The 16,886-nt window shown below is 46.6% G+C and overlaps 1 protein-coding gene across 22 annotated transcripts in view; it reads right to left on the bottom strand.

Moving 5' to 3' along the window:
• Window positions 1-16,886, bottom strand: part of PPIP5K1 (diphosphoinositol pentakisphosphate kinase 1) — a 216,118-nt gene that overhangs the window by 111,300 nt on the left and 87,932 nt on the right. For 16 of the 22 annotated variants that reach the window (XM_043494215.1, XM_043494218.1, XM_043494213.1 and 13 more), the window contains one exon: window positions 9,463-9,585. The exons of the other annotated variants lie outside the window; for them this stretch is intronic. In XM_043494215.1, coding sequence (XP_043350150.1) covers window positions 9,463-9,585 — 123 coding nt within the window. The remainder of the gene's footprint in view (window positions 1-9,462; window positions 9,586-16,886) is intronic. 22 annotated transcript variants of the gene reach the window in all.

Raw genomic sequence — 16,886 nt, 5'->3', positions numbered from 1 at the left:
AGGACAGGCAGGGCAGAAAAGGTGGGGGAGTAGCACTGTATGTAAGGGAGCAGTATGACTGCTCAGAGCTCCGGTACGAAACTGTGGAAAAACCTGAGTGTCTCTGGATTAAGTTTAGAAGTGTGTGCAACAAGAGTGATGTCATGGTGGGAGTCTGCTATAGACCACCGGACCAGGGGGATGAGGTGGATGAGGCTTTCTTCCGGCAACTCACGGAAGCTACTAGATCGCATGCCCTGATTCTCATGGGTGACTTTAATTTTCCTGATATCTGCTGGGAGAGCAATACAGCGGTGCATAGACAATCCAGGAAGTTTTTGGAAAGCGTAGGGGACAATTTCCTGGTGCAAGTGCTAGGGGAGCCAACTAGGGGGAGCGCTTTTCTTGACCTGCTGCTCACAAACCGGGTAGAATTAGTGGGGGAAGCAAAAGTGGATGGGAATCTGGGAGGCAGTGACCATGAGTTGGTTGAGTTCAGGATCCTGACGCAGGGAAGAAAGGTAAGCAGCAGGATACGGACCCTGGACTTCAGGAAAGCAGACTTTGACTCCCTCAGGGAACAGATGGCCAGGATCCCCTGGGGGACTAACATGAAAGGGAAGGGAGTCCAGGAGAGCTGGCTGTATTTCAAGGAATCCCTGTTGAGGTTACAGGGACAAACCATCCCGATGAGTCGAAAGAATAGTAAATATGGCAGGCGACCAGCTTGGCTTAATGGTGAAATCCTAGCGGATCTTAAACATAAAAAAGAAGCTTACAAGAAGTGGAAGCTTGGACATATGACCAGGGAAGAGTATAAAAATATTGCTCGGGCATGTAGGAAAGATATCAGGAGGGCCAAATCGCACCTGGAGCTGCAGCTAGCAAGAGATGTCAAGAGTAACAAGAAGGGTTTCTTCAGGTATGTTGGCAACAAGAAGAAAGCCAAGGAAAGTGTGGGCCCCTTACTGAATGAGGGAGGCTAGCTAGTGACAGAGGATGTGGAAAAAGCTAATGTACTCAATGCTTTTTTTGCCTCTGTTTTCACTAACAAGGTCAGCTCCCAGACTGCTGTGCTGGGCAACACAAAATGGGGAAGAGATGGCCAGCCCTCTGTAGAGATAGAGGTGGTTAGGGACTATTTAGAAAAGCTGGACGTGCACAAGTCCATGGGGCCGGACGAATTGCATCCGAGAGTGCTGAAGGAATTGGCGGCTGTGATTGCAGAGCCCTTGGCCATTATCTTTGAAAACTCGTGGCGAACGGGGGAAGTCCCGGATGACTGGAAAAAGGCTAATGTAGTGCCCATCTTTAAAAAGGGAAGAAGGAGGATCCTGGGAACTACAGGCCGGTCAGCCTCACCTCAGTCCCTGGAAAAATCATGGAGCAGGTCCTCAAAGAATCAATCCTGAAGCACTTAGAGGAGAGGAAAGTGATCAGGAACAGTCAGCATGGATTCACCAAGGGAAGGTCATGCCTGACTAATCTAATCGCCTTTTATGATGAGATTACTGGTTCTGTGGATGAAGGGAAAGCAGTGGATGTATTGTTTCTTGACTTTAGCAAAGCTTTTGACACGGTCTCCCACAGCATTCTTGTCAGCAAGTTAAGGAAGTATGGGCTGGATGAATGCACTATAAGGTGGGTAGAAAGCTGGCTAGATTGTCGGGCTCAACGGGTAGTGATCAATGGCTCCATGTCTAGTTGGCAGCCGGTGTCAAGTGGAGTGCCCCAGGGGTCGGTCCTGGGGCCCGTTTTGTTCAATATCTTCATAAATGATCTGGAGGATGGTGTGGATTGCACTCTCAGCAAATTTGCGGATGATACTAAACTGGGAGGAGTGGTAGATACGCTGGAGGGGAGGGATAGGATACAGAAGGACCTAGACAAATTGGAGGATTGGGCCAAAAGAAATCTAATGAGGTTCAATAAGGATAAATGCAGGGTCCTGCACTTAGGATGGAAGAATCCAATGCACCGCTACAGACTAGGGACCGAATGGCTCGGCAGCAGTTCTGCGGAAAAGGACCTAGGGGTGACAGTGGACGAGAAGCTGGATATGAGTCAGCAGTGTGCCCTTGTTGCCAAGAAGGCCAATGGCATTTTGGGTTGTATAAGTAGGGGCATAGCGAGCAGATCGAGGGACGTGATCGTTCCCCTCTATTCGACACTGGTGAGGCCTCATCTGGAGTACTGTGTCCAGTTTTGGGCCCCACACTACAGGAAGGATGTGGATAAATTGGAAAGAGTACAACGAAGGGCAACGAAAATGATTAGGGGTCTAGAGCACATGACTTATGAGGAGAGGCTGAGGGAGCTGGGATTGTTTAGTCTGCAGAAGAGAAGAATGAGGGGGGATTTGATAGCTGCTTTCAACTACCTGAAAGGGGGTTTCAAAGAGGATGGCTCTAGACTGTTCTCAATGGTAGCAGATGACAGAACGAGGAGTAATGGTCTCAAGTTGCAATGGGGGAGGTTTAGATTGGATATTAGGAAAAACTTTTTCACTAAGAGGGTGGTGAAACACTGGAATGCGTTACCTAGGGAGGTGGTAGAATCTCCTTCCTTAGAGGTTTTTAAGGTCAGGCTTGACAAAGCCCTAGCTGGGATGATTTAACTGGGACTTGGTCCTGCTTTGAGCAGGGGGTTGGACTAGATGACCTTCTGGGGTCCCTTCCAACCCTGATATTCTATGATTCTATGATTTCCACCCACTCAGGTGGCCAGCCTTTCTGCAGTACAGAAAAGCCCTGTCTTTGACAGTCTGGCCACTGCAGATCCTGTGGCTATACTGAGGAAAAAACCAAAAAGCAATTGCTTGTTGGTCATATTCCAGACAGGCCATGATGTTTTTTTCTTTATGTGACTTACCATTTTGGAGGTTCCCCCAGGATTGGAAGGAGACACCGTGAGGTAAAGTGGTCTATGTGTGAGGGGGGTGCTGGGTGTATCGGGATTTCTGAACATGCTGTTAGGAAGATTAGGGGGTTGAAGGGGGTGGGTTTACAATTATGTTTCCACTTTGGTTTTGCTGTTTTGTTTGTGTGCTGGAGGCACTTCTGTGATGTTGACAAGGTTAAAAGGGGGCTTATGGGAGGCTTCAGGGGTGAGCTGGCTAGTAATCCTCCCAACAACCCCCATTAGGCTGTCCTGATTCACTAGGATGTTGCACTGGGGCAGAGGCAGAGAATGCCTGACTAGGAGGCAGAGAGCAGACATTGAGATATGCTGTGAAGTTATTCACTAGGATGGTCCCCCCAGAAATGCTGCAGGAGTGGAAGGAGATTGAAAGCTATACCTGGGGCATGAGCAAGCATTCATTCCCTACAACATGCAAAACTAAACGAAGAATTTCTCAGTCTTAAGTTCTACTACATCTCCCCAGCAAACAGAGCAAATACAGAGAACAATAAATAGAGCAATACAATGATCATCAGTTAGAATGCATATTGAAGGGCATTTGTTCCTCAGCAGGGAGCAGCTTGCATGTCTCGTAAAGGCATTTGCAGAACTATGATGTACCACACATGACTTAAATCAGCCTCTGTACAAGATAGCTATTGTAACAGCTATTTTTTAAAAAGGATCCAGAAGCGATCCTGGCAATTACAGACTGGTAAACCTAACTTCAGTACCAGGCAAAATTAGTTGAAGCTACGGTAAAGAACAGAATCATCAGGCACATAGATAAATATGATACATTGGGAAAGTGTCAACAGGCTTTTGTAAAGGGAAATCATGCCTCAGACATCTATTAGGAATTCTCTGAGGGAGTCAACAAGAATGTGGGAAAGGGTGATCTATTAGATCTAGTGTACTTGGACTTTCAGAAAGCCTTTGACAAGGTCCCACACCAAGGACCCTTAAACAAAGTAAGCAATCATGGGATGAGAGGGAAGGTCCTCTCATGGATCAGTAAGATAGGAAATAAAGGGTAGGAACAGAAGGTCAGTTTTCACAATGGAGAGAGGGTACCCCAAGGATCTGTACTGGGACCAATGCTGTTCAACATATTCATAGATGATCTGGAAAAAGGGGTAAACAGTGAGGTGGCAAAACTTGCAGGTGATAACTATCAAGTAATTTTGTACGTCCAATGCAGACTGAAGAGTTGCAAAGGGATCTCACTAAATCTGATGACTGGGCAAGAAAGTGGCAGATGAAATTCAACAACAATATGCATTGATAAATGCAAAGTAATGCACATTTGAAAACATAATCCCAACTATACATACAAAATGATGGGGTCTAAATTAGTTGTTACCGCTTAAGAAAGACCTTGGAGTCATTGTGGATAGTTCCCTGAAAACATCTGCTCAATGTAGAGTGACCCTCAAAAAAGCAAACAGAATGTTAGGAGCCATTAGGAAAAAGGATAAATAATAAAACAGAAAATATTCGTGCCACTATATAAATCCATAGTACGCCCATACCTTGAATACTGCATGCACTTCTGGTAGCCCCATCGCTAAAAAGATATTAGTACAGAGAAGGGCAACAAAATTATTAATAGTGGTATGGAACACCATCCATATAGAGAGAGATTAAAAATACCGGGGACTGTTCATCTTAGAGAAGAGATGACTAAAGGGGGATAGGATAGAGGTCTATAAAATCATGACTGGTGAGGAGAAAGTGAATAAGGAAGTATTATTTATTTACCCCTTCACATAACAAGAATCGGTGGGGGTCACCCAATTAAGTTAGTAGGCAGCAGATTACACAAACAAAAATGAAGTATTTCTTCACACAATGGACAGTCAACCTGTGGGACTCATTGCCAGGGGATGCTGTGAAGGACAAAAAGTACAACTGGGTTCAAAAAAGCATTAGATAAGTTCATGGAGAACAGGTTCATCAGTGGCTATTAACCAGGATGGTCAGGGATGCAACCCCATGCTCTGGGTATCCCTAAACCTCCAACTGCCAGAAGATAGGATGGGATAACAAGGGATGGATCACTCAAAATTGCCTTTTCTGTTCATTCCCTGTGAAGCATCTGGCACTGGCCACTGTTAGAGACAGGATAATGGTCCAGATGGACCATTAGTCTGGCTCAATATGACCTTTCATATGTTCTTATTTATACCTCATGTAAACTATGAGCCCTCACCAAACTCCTTTTTCTGCAACTACCGTCTCCGTAAACTTGATTTTTTGCAGAAATGAATGCTTTCGTTATTCAAATCTGTTGAGGGAGGGGAGGCAGTGTAGAGACTGACTTCATCCATTTAGTTGCCATATTGAGGGCCGAAGGATGGGGATGGTTTCAGTAGTCAAGGAAGACAAGGGAAGAGGAAAGGAAGACAGGCAGATGGGCAAGTGGCCTCCATGTGCCATGGACCTGAAAACATCAATAGTCATGGTTTTAGCATGTCACAGAGGCTGACTGCCTGGTGGAGCAGCCACCATTTTCGAAACACTTTGGAGGGTGAGTGGGCAATGGGCAGCATGAGTCAAGGGAGGCAAGGCCTGGCTACTCCGAAGGGCTCCTAGCTCACATCTGCCTACAATGGCTCCGGACAGCAGTGTGGCACAATAATAGATTGTAGAATTACATGCTGAAGTTCCCCCCAGGAATGTGCTTTTTCAGTCCCAAATGGGTTTCTGTCTGGGCCATGGGTTCAGCCAATGCAGGGCAGGAATCGCGGTCCATTGCAGGAGGTTGGGACTGCAGCTAGCTGGCATGAGGGTCCTGAGTCCCAAAAAGGTGCTGGCTCTCAGGAGACAACTCCTCTCTGGCATCCTCCTGCTCATCCTCTGATGTGTCTGGCTGGTCTTCATTGGGGCAGAAGGGGGGTGCGGGCAGCAGGTCCCGAACGGTGTCTGTACAGGATGGACTAGAATTGTGTAGAATCCTATCTAGTTCATCAAAAAATGGACAGGTCACATCCCCTGTCATATTGCCTCCTTTTGTCCCATGCTATAATGTACTTTCTCCTGAGCTGCTTGCTCTATCTGGCACTGCTTGGCATCCTGGTCGTGACCCCTTGCAGACATCTACTTTGCAATGTACACAAAAAGGTCTTTATCATAGAGACAAGAGCTTCCTGAACTGCAGCTTCTCCCCAGATGGCAATGAGATCCAGGGTCTCAGCACGGCTCCAAGCGGCCACATGAGAGCATATTGTAGGGCTTCAGAAGCGCTATGGTGGTCACACTGCAAAAAATGATATACTGGAGTCCAGGAGCAAATGGGCAAAATCTGGCTCTGTGTCAGCTTCTAAAGGGAGGTGGTATAGTCCTGGAAACTTGACACCAGAGCAGGGAGGGTACACAGGTAAAGTTATAGGTCAGTAAGGTCAACCTGCAAAGCCACTGGAATCATGTAAAAAGAAGTGTGCAACAACTGCATCCACACAAACAATAGATGAACTAATCTGATTCGAAGCAAACATCAAGCACTTTGCAAGATCTCAGGGTTTGCGATAAATGTGTAATTAGTGAACAGTGATGGTATGGCGTTGCATGTATTCAAAGTGTTTTCAAACCATATTAACTTGATTTTATCCACTATAAAGCCCCACCGTACCCCACCCCGTGTAAACAAGCCCTTAGTTTTATTTTTATTGTTATGTTTCTAAACTGTTGTCTGAACTGCCTCACTCACCTCTATTGATTGGTAACTCTGAAATCAAAAGAAGATAATTAGCAATGCTGGTATTTAAACCACTTCATTGCAGAAACACCCAATCAAAGGGCTTGTCTCATTTTCCAAAGTGCCTCCCCCCAGGACCCGAAAGCCTCAACAGCTTTCTATGCAGCTACTAAAACGTCCAGCTTCCTCCTCACAACTTCCACAATGCAGCTTGCTGGCCCTGGCAGAGCAGAAAAGCATGGAGCCAATGAGAAAGAAACTGAATTTAACACCAAAATAAATAACTCTGGGGCGAGTGACTTGATCAGGTTAGTCGCCTTCATACTGAATTAAATAAAATTCTACTTTCTAACATTTTATATCTGTTTCATTATCTATCCACTCCACAAGAATGCCAAAGAATGCAGGGACTTTGCTACAGGATTTAGACCCAGCCTGCTGGAAACTGCCCAGGCCTTGACTATAAGCAACCAATGGTACAAATCGAGTTTGTAGGCAGGCCCCAGCTGCCCAGCATACACGCTGCAGCATTCAACAGGCAGTGAATGAGCACAGGGCCAAGACTGAGGAGACCTGGGTTCTATTCTTGACTGCTACCAGCTTGCTGCATGCCCTGCACCAAGTCAATTCTCCCTATGGGAATAATACTGCCTCTGAACTTTGAAAGTGCCTAGAAGCTACAGAAGAAAAAAAATACCAGGACACAGGCTATTCTTTCCAGTCTCCTCACCTGTATCTCCACACTGGATGCCTTGAGCTAGCCTGCCCTATACTGGCAGATTGGCTCTGGGACCTATTGCATAACCAGCACAGCTTCTCTTCCCCCCCGCCCCCCACACCCACCCATAGCCACCGAGGGCAACTCAGAACTGATAGGAAAAGGTTGACAGAGACAAGGTGGGTGAGGTAATACATTTTATCGGTGAGAGAGACAAGCTTTTGAGTTACACAAAACTGTTTTTCAGATCTGGGAAACGTATCCAGAGTGTCACCGCTAAATACAAGGTGGAAGAGATTGTTTAGCATAAGTAGCTAAACACATAATCTAAGAGATTATTCAAGATTAAATTGCCTGTTAATACCTGTGCAGTCATAGGACAAACAAGGGGGGTTAGCAAGCTACAGATTCTTGTAAGAAGCTATAAATTCAGTGTCTTTTTTAGTGTCTAGCAGCAAGTTATGAATTTAAGTTCCCAAGCTCTTCTTTTGAAGTTGTTGTGCAGGTTTCCTTTGAGGACGAGGACAGAGATCAGATACAGAGTGATCACTTTGTGAGAAGTGTTCACCTAGGAGTGATACTGGGTTTGTCTTTTATCTTTTCCTTTGCGAGTCTGAGCGAGTTGCTATGGGGCAGTTAGTACACTGGATGCAATACGCCACATCGTGATGGGCACGTGTAAGATCCAGGGATCCCGACAGGTATGTTATGGGGGCACTGATCATCATACCCACCCTTTCTCGCCAATACCTTGGGAACAACATAGCTAGACCACCACAGCAAACAAGGAGAAGGTTTTGCAGTTTCCCCCAGTTTGCTTTCCTGATATCTATCACCCTTATGCTGCATTAGGGAATTCCCATTCTTTATGCAGCTCATGGAGACAAGCTTCCCTATTATGTTCTACACCACAATCAGTGGCTGTGCAAATGATTATGACTTTGACCAGGCAGCAGTTCAGGTCAGAGGCAACAAAGACCTAGTATTATGCAGAAGTCTCTTGTAATAAAGACGGAAGAGCAGCATAGAAAACCTCTCAGCAGACTGATCAATACAACTTCTCCATGAAGTTCCAGTGGATTTCTGGTTTGCAAATGCCTTCCCCAGAGTATTTTGCCAGACCAGCTCCCTCTCTTTATTCCATTCTGTCCCACTCAATGGGCCATGGCCACAAGAACTGAGCTAACATGGAAAAATAAACAATCCTCCAACTTTATCGCACCCTCACATCTCCCAGAATATCCCAGCTTCTACACCAAGTCCCTAGAGGCAGAACTGCCTCATTGTGTCCTTGATGCAGTGAAATCCATAGGTGCTGGAACTAGGGTGCTAGGGGAGCTGCCGCATGCCCTGGCTTGAAGTGGTTTCTATGATATACAGAGTTTACGGTTTGGTTCAATGGCTCTCAGCACCCCCACTATAAAAATTGTTCCAGCCCCCATGGTGCCACCACCCTAAGTACTGTATAAAATAAAAATGACTATTCTTATTTAAATATGTTAACCGGACAGTTCCCCTTCACTGACAGAGTACGGGCCAGCACTTAAACCAATGAGCTGAATGTTTGATTTTATCAGGTCATCTTCATTAGGAATTCAATTGCAGATTTTTCAGGCAGCTTCTGAAGTAAGTGAGCAATAGTGATGAGAGTTTGCAATCTCCTACCAGCATCCTACCCACCACCCACATCAGCACCTCAGGTGTACAGAAATGTCTGGATGTGGGTGCATTCCAGAGGTTCTCCCACAGATGCCCATAACTCCATACACTTCCCCCTCCCAAAAATCCCCAGCCTGACCTCACCATGCATGTCATTCAGCTAACAAGGCAGCCCCAGCTTCACACGTAGATAACTTGGTCTTCTTATGGGCTTAGAAGTAAAGCACAAGTAGGACTATTTGAGACAAGCGAGCGGAACCTCTAAGCGCACAGGGACATACCAATGGCCCATTGAGCTCAGTAATCCACCTCCAAAGAGCGGATACTGTCAGCTTGCTTGGAGCAATACATAACAATTCAGTGTGACTGTGATTAGTGCAGGTGCAGAGGATATTCAATTCATTCATGTCTAATTCTCTGGAAAATCTTACTACATCTTTGCCTCAGTAACATCTTTAGACAGCAAGTTCCACAAGTCAATTATCTGCTACACAAAGAACATTCATACCATCTTTGTATGTCAGGCTGGCGGCGAACTTTTTGCCATGGCTGCGTGCGTAGTCCTGAAGGTTTGGGGCACTGGAGGAGCCTCCGAGCACAGTAGTGCTAAATAGTCCTGTACACTGCGACCCTGGAAAGGCGTGGGAGGGCATTAGTATTATGTCTCCACAGCATGCAGCTACAGACGACATCAGCAGAGTTAGCGGGGGGGGGGGGGGAGTAAGAGGCAATTACTCACCTTGTGCAGTAACAATGGTTCTTCGAGATGTGTATCCCTATGGGTGCTCCACTTTAGGGGTCTGTGTGCCCCTGCACCGCTAACTGGAGATTTTTGGTAGCAGTGTCCCATTGAGCCTGCTCATGTGTCTCCCTCCCGCATGGTCTGCCTCAAGGCTATTTAGCCCTGCCCGGGTGAATCCCCCTCACTTCCTTCTCTACCACAGAGCCCTGTTGAGAACTTTGAAGTAGAGGGGAGGAGGGCGGGTTGTGGAGCACCCATAGGGACACATATCTCGAAGAACCATTGTTACTGCACAAGGTGAGTAACTTTCTCTTCTTCTTCTTCTTCTTCGAGTAGCGTCCCTATGGGTGCTCCACTTTAGGTGACTCCGGAGCAGTACCCACCACTGGAGGCTGGGACTTCGGAGCGGAGTCTTTTACTACAGAGAGTACTCTGGAGTTGAAGATGGTGTCAGCAGCCAATCTTCAGTGATCGCCTAATGTTCTGCGAAAGTATGGACAGAGGCCCCAGTCATTGCTCTATAGATTGGGGAGATAGGGGTATTCCTATGGAATGTGATTGAGATAGGAAATGATCTCATGGAGTGCGTATGGACGGAAGCAAGTTGCGCCCTTGCTAAGTGATTAATGCAACTAGAGACCCATTTGGATAGTCTTTGAGGAGATATCAGAGCTTTTGGATCTTTCTGTGGACGAACAGAAGAGTTTAGGGGATTTCCTGAAGTCTTTAGTCCTGTCCAAGTAGAATGCTAATGTCCTTCTAATATCTAGCATGTGCACAATTGTCTCCCAGTTGTCACAATGTGGTTTTGGGGAAAAACAGGGAGATGGATCTGTTGATTCATATGGAAAGAGCAGAAAAAGTAGGGGAAAACTTGGGATAAGTGGCCTTAGAGGAGTTGTTATTAATTATTATTATTATTTTATTTTTTTAAAGACAGACAAAGGCTGTGAATGATGGATGCGCTATCAGGGCCGCTATTTCTCCTATGTGCCTAGCTGAGGTGATGGCAATTAGAAATGCTGTCATCATGGACAGGTGTGAAAGAGAACAAGTTGCCCTGGACTCGGAGGGAGGTCTAGTCCAAGCCCTGAGAACTAGATTAAAGTCCCAGGCTGGAGCGGGTGGTGTCACATGGGGGAAGAGAGTCCCAATGCCCTTAAAGAGTCTACGCATTAGTGGTTGAGCAAACTGCAAGTGAGAAGCCATTTTCACCATGAGATGTACCTTAAGGGAGCTGAGTGAGTTTAAAATATAGTGCAAAATCAGAGGGAGGAAAGATGAGGTTGGGTCTGTCCATTTGGAATGGTACAAACTTGGAGTAGTTTCCATTTTGTAGATAGGTACGTGGAGTGGTCAACTTGTGGTTGTGTTGCAACATGTGTTTCAGCTTGTCAGAGCATTCTGCTTCTAAGCCTTGGAACAAAGAAAGATCCAAGCCTGGAGGCAGAGGACCCATGGGTTGGGGTGAAGGGTCAGCCCACTGTTTTGAGAGAGAGAGAGGGTGAGAAATGGGCTGACGTCAGAGGAAGAGGAGGGCATATTGCCATCTGCGTCAGGTAAGGGAGCCAGACTTGTCATAATCAAGAGGTGCAATCACAATAACTCTCGCTTTGTTTAGTTGAATTTTCAACAGAATCTTGGATAGGGTAAGAAACTGAGAAAAGACATACAAGTGGGCCCTGTCCACTGGGAAGATGATGGCAACCACCAGTGAATGTTTCCCCAAAGGGTGGCTGTATCTTGAAGCATCTCTGAATGCAGTATACACACATTGTCATGAGAAAATTCCAACTGAGACTGTTGGTTATCCCGTCCTGTATCCCTTGTAGACAGTCAGCCGAGATGAGCGCATTGTGATGGGTGCATCAATTCCAAAGTTTGAATGCTGTCTTGCAGAGGAGGGAGATCTGGCAGCTCCTTGGCAGTTTATACAAAACATACAGGTCACATTAAGTCCATCATAAGATCTTTTGTATTGCTGTGTAGGGGAGCTCCCCAGCATATTAGGGAGACGTGTCCCAGGGTGGTGAAGTGGGGGTAGTGAGAGGAGTGCTCTCTTGTACTGCATCAGGTTGGTGCTGATAAAGTCTAGACCCTGTACCAGAGAGTTAGTATGCCACTACAATGAAGTGACCCTTGGAGACTACCCTGTGCGGAGCAGTCTGTACCTATAATGATCCTGCCCCAAAAGGTAAGCAGTAGGAAATCTCCTGTACAATGGTTGTATTGAGATATGAAAGTAAGCACCCTGTAGGTTCAGGGCTAGAAATCAATCAATCTCTTTGCTCTAGAGCTGGTCCTAACTGCGGTGAATCAAGGTAAGGTGACTTCTGAGTGGCATGACAGGTGTATAAATGGCAGCTGATGCTGTAAAGTATCATTGTTCAGGCCCCCGACCAGCTCATCAAAGTGCTTATAAGAGGCAGTTTGAGAGGTCATGGACTGGGGTGCAGATTGTTGTCACTTTTGAACCCTGGGCCTCTTACTCACCATCTCTGTGCTGTTATGAGCCACAGTGTATTGAGAAGACTGTGATCTGTGGTGTGGTTGAGAGGTATATCTTCTCTTCTGTTCCACAGTGTAGATTCCTAAGGAGTGTAGTGCAGTCCAAGAATCCTTTAGAATGTGGAGAGGAAAAAAAAAAATCTGTCTTCTCTGCAAAGAATCTGGCCCTTCAAATTGGAAGTCTGTATCTCTTGGGCAATCTAGAGAGGTGTAGCGAACAAAAAAAAAAAAAAAAAACCCCACAACCCACCTCAGTACCACTGTCATGGAGACTGGGCAGGCAGCTGTAACAGCTACATCCAGTGGTGTCTCTAGGACCAGTCTGGCTATTAACTGACCTGCTCTAAGAATGATCGGAACCTGTTCTTTCTGTGTTTCCAATAATGTTTCAGAAACATCCTGGGTTTCCCAAGATTAACAAAATTGTTTTGGCCATGACAGTTCAGTAATTTATGACTCTACACAGTAATGTTGTTGATGAATATACCATCTTGGGAAGCCTGAGCATATGGAGTTGACTTGGCATTATATTGCTTGCTTCATGCTTTAACCACATCCACTATGATGATTGGGTTGCGGATGTTGAAAACAAAGTCTGCCTCTTTGGGTAGAGATGTAGGGTTGTTTTTGTTTACACTCTGTTGCTGGCTGGTGCGATGGAGGCTTGCTCTGCCAGATGATTTTGGTAGGAGCTAAAATCAGCTCATTAATTGGGAGGACAGTTCTAGATGAGAAGGTAGTGTGCAGAATTTCCACGAACTTGTGATGTGTATCTGCCACCTCCTGTAAGGGAATCTGCAGCTCATCTGCCACCCTCTTGGTAAGATCCAGAAAGTTCTTAAATCTTCACCTAGTGATGAGGGGTGGGCAGCACAGTCTCATCTGGGAGAGATGAGGAGAAGTGTGCTGAAGAGGTAGCTTCCTCTTCAGGTTTTTCCACCCCCCCCTTCCCTCTTCCCCCTTCTTTCCCGTTCTGAAAAAGCTTTCTCCTGTCCTGGCTCAGGTGCCAGGCTGTAGCAAACCATCTGGTGGACACTCCCTGAGAGAAACCGGAGACAGTCGCACCATGTGTGTGTATATACCCAAAGAGTTACAATATGGCCTTGGGAGGGAGAGGCAGGCACGTGCAGTTGGCGTGATGGAATTGGGGATGACCCTTGTAGTGTGGTGGTGGGCCACCTTGAGGGGCCAGAGAATGATCTCCTCCTGGCCAGTGTCAGATTCGTCAGCGGGTAAGGGTGCCGCTGACTGGGGTATTGGCAGTATACAGCCCAGTGCTAAGAGTGATTCCCAGGTGCCTGGATGTGCTTGATACTGGGGTCCCGGTACCAAGTAATGGGGATTGTGGTTCTTCTCCAATCATCAGGTCTCCAGGGTACCAGAGTCATGAAGGACCATGGGTTCATTTGGTACCACAGAGGAGGGTCCATGGTACATTGTCAGTACCGACAGTTTGGCAGAGAACTCCCTAAATGAGAGTTTTGCCCAGTACAAAGTTTGTTGGTGCCACTTTTTTTTAGAGACAATATGGTAATTGTCTCTCCCTGGGTACTGAGGCCACAGATCTCCAGAGTATCAGAGCACCTGTGCTACCATGGGCTCATCGGAACTCCAGAGGAGTGTCTGTAGTAGATATCAACGGTTGGGAAGGTGCAGAACACTTCCTAGATGGGAGTTTTGTTGCATCTGGTACCAAAGGGTTTCTCTATGCCGCTCTTTTAGAGATGGTATGGTAACTGTCCCCTCTCCTTAGGGAATGGTATCATTGCCTCAGAGCATGACAGTGGAAGCCTCTGGTGTCTCGGTGACAAAGCAGAGCTTCTCTGTGTCGCTCTGGGTGCAGTAGGTGCCCAGAATAGAGCTCAGAGCAGCACAGAGCTTACAGAAGCCCCCTGTCAGTGCAGAGAGCAGAGCAGGGCAGAGCTCACAGCTGGAAGCCCTTTCTCAGGTTTCAGCTTCCAGAGCTTGGGTGCTGAAGGGGAGCAGCAACTGAGTTCATGTGGCCAGCTACTCAGGGATCTGTGCGGAGATGAAGATGGCCACACTGGGAAACACCCCTCTGGCTGGCCAGGTGCCCGGAGGAGTCTGCTGGTTGCTTCTTCTTCTCTCTCTCTCTCTCTCCCTCTCTTCTCCTCTTCACCACTCGATCCCTTTTGAAGTGAAGGCTCCGGGGATAGACTGAAGTGTTTTCTCTATAGGGAGGAATTTTGACTTCAGCTCCCAGCTCCTGTGAGGCTGCAGTTTTAGGTGTGGCAGGTAAAGCACTTCTGTGAGGGTCTCCCAGGCACAGTGTCATTACAGGAACTGACTCCTGGCAGGAGAAGCACCGCTTGGAGCAGAGAGAGCTAAGCAAGCCCCTGGGCAGGGGGTTGTCATCCTCTAGCAGGGAGGAATATACAGAAGAACATAATTTTCTTTTTCAGTTGTTAAAAAAAAAAACAAAAAACAAAAAACTATGAGTCTACTAGATGCCTGGAGGGGGTGGGAGTGAAATGCCCCCAGACAGGGAAGGAAAGTGAAGTTCTTTTCCTGAGTAGCAGCCGTGTTAGTCTGTATTCGCAAAAAGAAAAGGAGTACTTGTGGCACCTTAGAGACTAACAAATTTATTTGAGCATAAGCTTTCGTGAGCTACAGCTCACTTCATCGGATGCATTCAGTGGAAAATACAGCGGGGAGATTTATATATACACAGACAGAGGACATGAAACAATGGGTTTTATCATACACACTGCAAGGGGCGTGATCACTTGAGATATTACCAGCAGGAGGGGGGGGTGGGGAAGAGAAGGAGGAAAACCTTTTGTGGTGTTAATCAAGGTGGGCCATATCCAGCAGTTAACAAGAACGTCTGAGGAACAGTGGGGGGTGGGGAGGAGGGAGAAGTAACATGGGGAAATAGTTTTACTTTGTGTAATGACACATCCAATCCCGGTCTTTATTCAAGCCTAAATTAATTGTATCCAGTTTGCAAATTAATTCCAATTCAGCAGTCTCTCGTTGGAGTCTGTTTTTGAAGGTTTTTTGTTGAAGGATAGCCACTCTCAGGTCTGTAATCAAGTGACTGGAGAGACTGAAGTGTTCTCCGACTGGTTTTTGAATGTTATAATTCTTGACGTCTGATTGTATCCATTTATTCTTTTACATAGAGACTGTCCAGTTTGACCAATGTACATGGCAGAGGGGCATTGCTGGCACATGATGGCATATATCACATTGGTAGATGCGCAGGTGAACGAGCCTCTGATAGTGTGGCTGATATGATAAGGCCCTATGATGGTGTCCCCTGAATAGATATGTAGACACAGCTGGCAACGGGCTTTGTTGCAAGGATAGGTTCCTGGGTTAGTGGTTCTGTTGTGTGGTTGCTAGTGAGTATTTGCTTCAGGTTGAGGGCCTGTCTCCAAGCAAGGACTGGCCTGTCGCCAAGATCAGTGAGAGTGATGGGTTCTTGTTAACTGCTGGAAATGGCCCACCTTGATTATCACCACAAAAGGTTTTCCTCCTTCTCCCCCCCCCTTCCTGCTGGTAATAGCTCATCTTAAGTGATCATGCTCCTTGCGGTGTGTATGATAAAACCCCATTGTTTCATGTTCTCTGTGTGTATATATAAATCTCCCCATTGTATTTTCCACTGAATGCATCCGATGAAGTGAGCTGTAGCTCACGAAAGCTTATGCTCAAATAAATTTGTTAGTCTCTAAGGTGCCACAAGTACTCCTTTTCTTTTTTCCTTTTTCTCTTTTCTTTTTAAACGAAAGGAATAAAATAAAACAAAAACACTAGCTTGAGTGCTTTTAGGGAGAACAAAGATAACAAAATAAACACTACTTATGCTAATGACACAGCTAAGGAAGGGACAGCTGCTCCTTGGGTCAGACACCAAAGGCGGTAGAGAAGGAAGTGAGCGGGGGTTTGCCTGTGCAGTGCTAAATAGCCTCCAGGCAGACCACGAGGGAGGGAGAGCACATGCACGGGCTCAACAGGACACTCCTACCACAAATCTCCGATTTAGAGGTGTAGGGCACACAGACACCTAAAGTGGAGCACCCATAGGGGCACTACTAGAAAAAATCTGCCCATCTCCAGGAGATGAATCTCCAGAAGGGCCTGATGCCAGAGGAGGCAGCAATCCCCTCCAAAGGGGATCAGCACTGGGCACAACATGGGGATCTTGGTATTTGGAGATGAGGAAAGTTGCCTTACTGCAAGATAACCAACCATGAAGGGTTTACTGTCACTTGGCTTTCCGCCTCCTGACCCAGGAGACTGATGTTGACCAGTCTGAGCGCTAGGATATCTTCCCATCCATTTTAGTTATTTAGGATACCTAATCCCCTGGATATGCAAGCACCAACTGCAAGCGCTGCCCCTCTGCCCTCTCTCCAGTTCTCCTGTGAAGAGATTTCGCTAGTTCTGTAGGAAGCAGCCATCACTGCAGCGTAGAGGAGGAGGAAGCAGGGAATAAATCTAGGGAGGAGCGAGTGTCTACAGCCCAATGAGGATTTTTCAAATGAACTGAGGAATCTGCTGATCAGGAAACAGAAAGCTTGCTCATCGCTCTATTGAGTGCAGAGAAAAGACTGGATGCCCAGCTGGTGATGTGTCACTATACCAGGCACTGGGCTGCTGGTGCCAGACCTCTATCCATCAGCACTGGGGAAAGAAATCTGTATCCAGAGAGC

Source organism: Dermochelys coriacea, chromosome 10 (assembly GCF_009764565.3).
Source record: "Dermochelys coriacea isolate rDerCor1 chromosome 10, rDerCor1.pri.v4, whole genome shotgun sequence".
NCBI classification, from domain to species: Eukaryota; Metazoa; Chordata; order Testudines; family Dermochelyidae; genus Dermochelys; species Dermochelys coriacea.
This window is presented reverse-complemented; position numbering and strand designations above follow the sequence as displayed.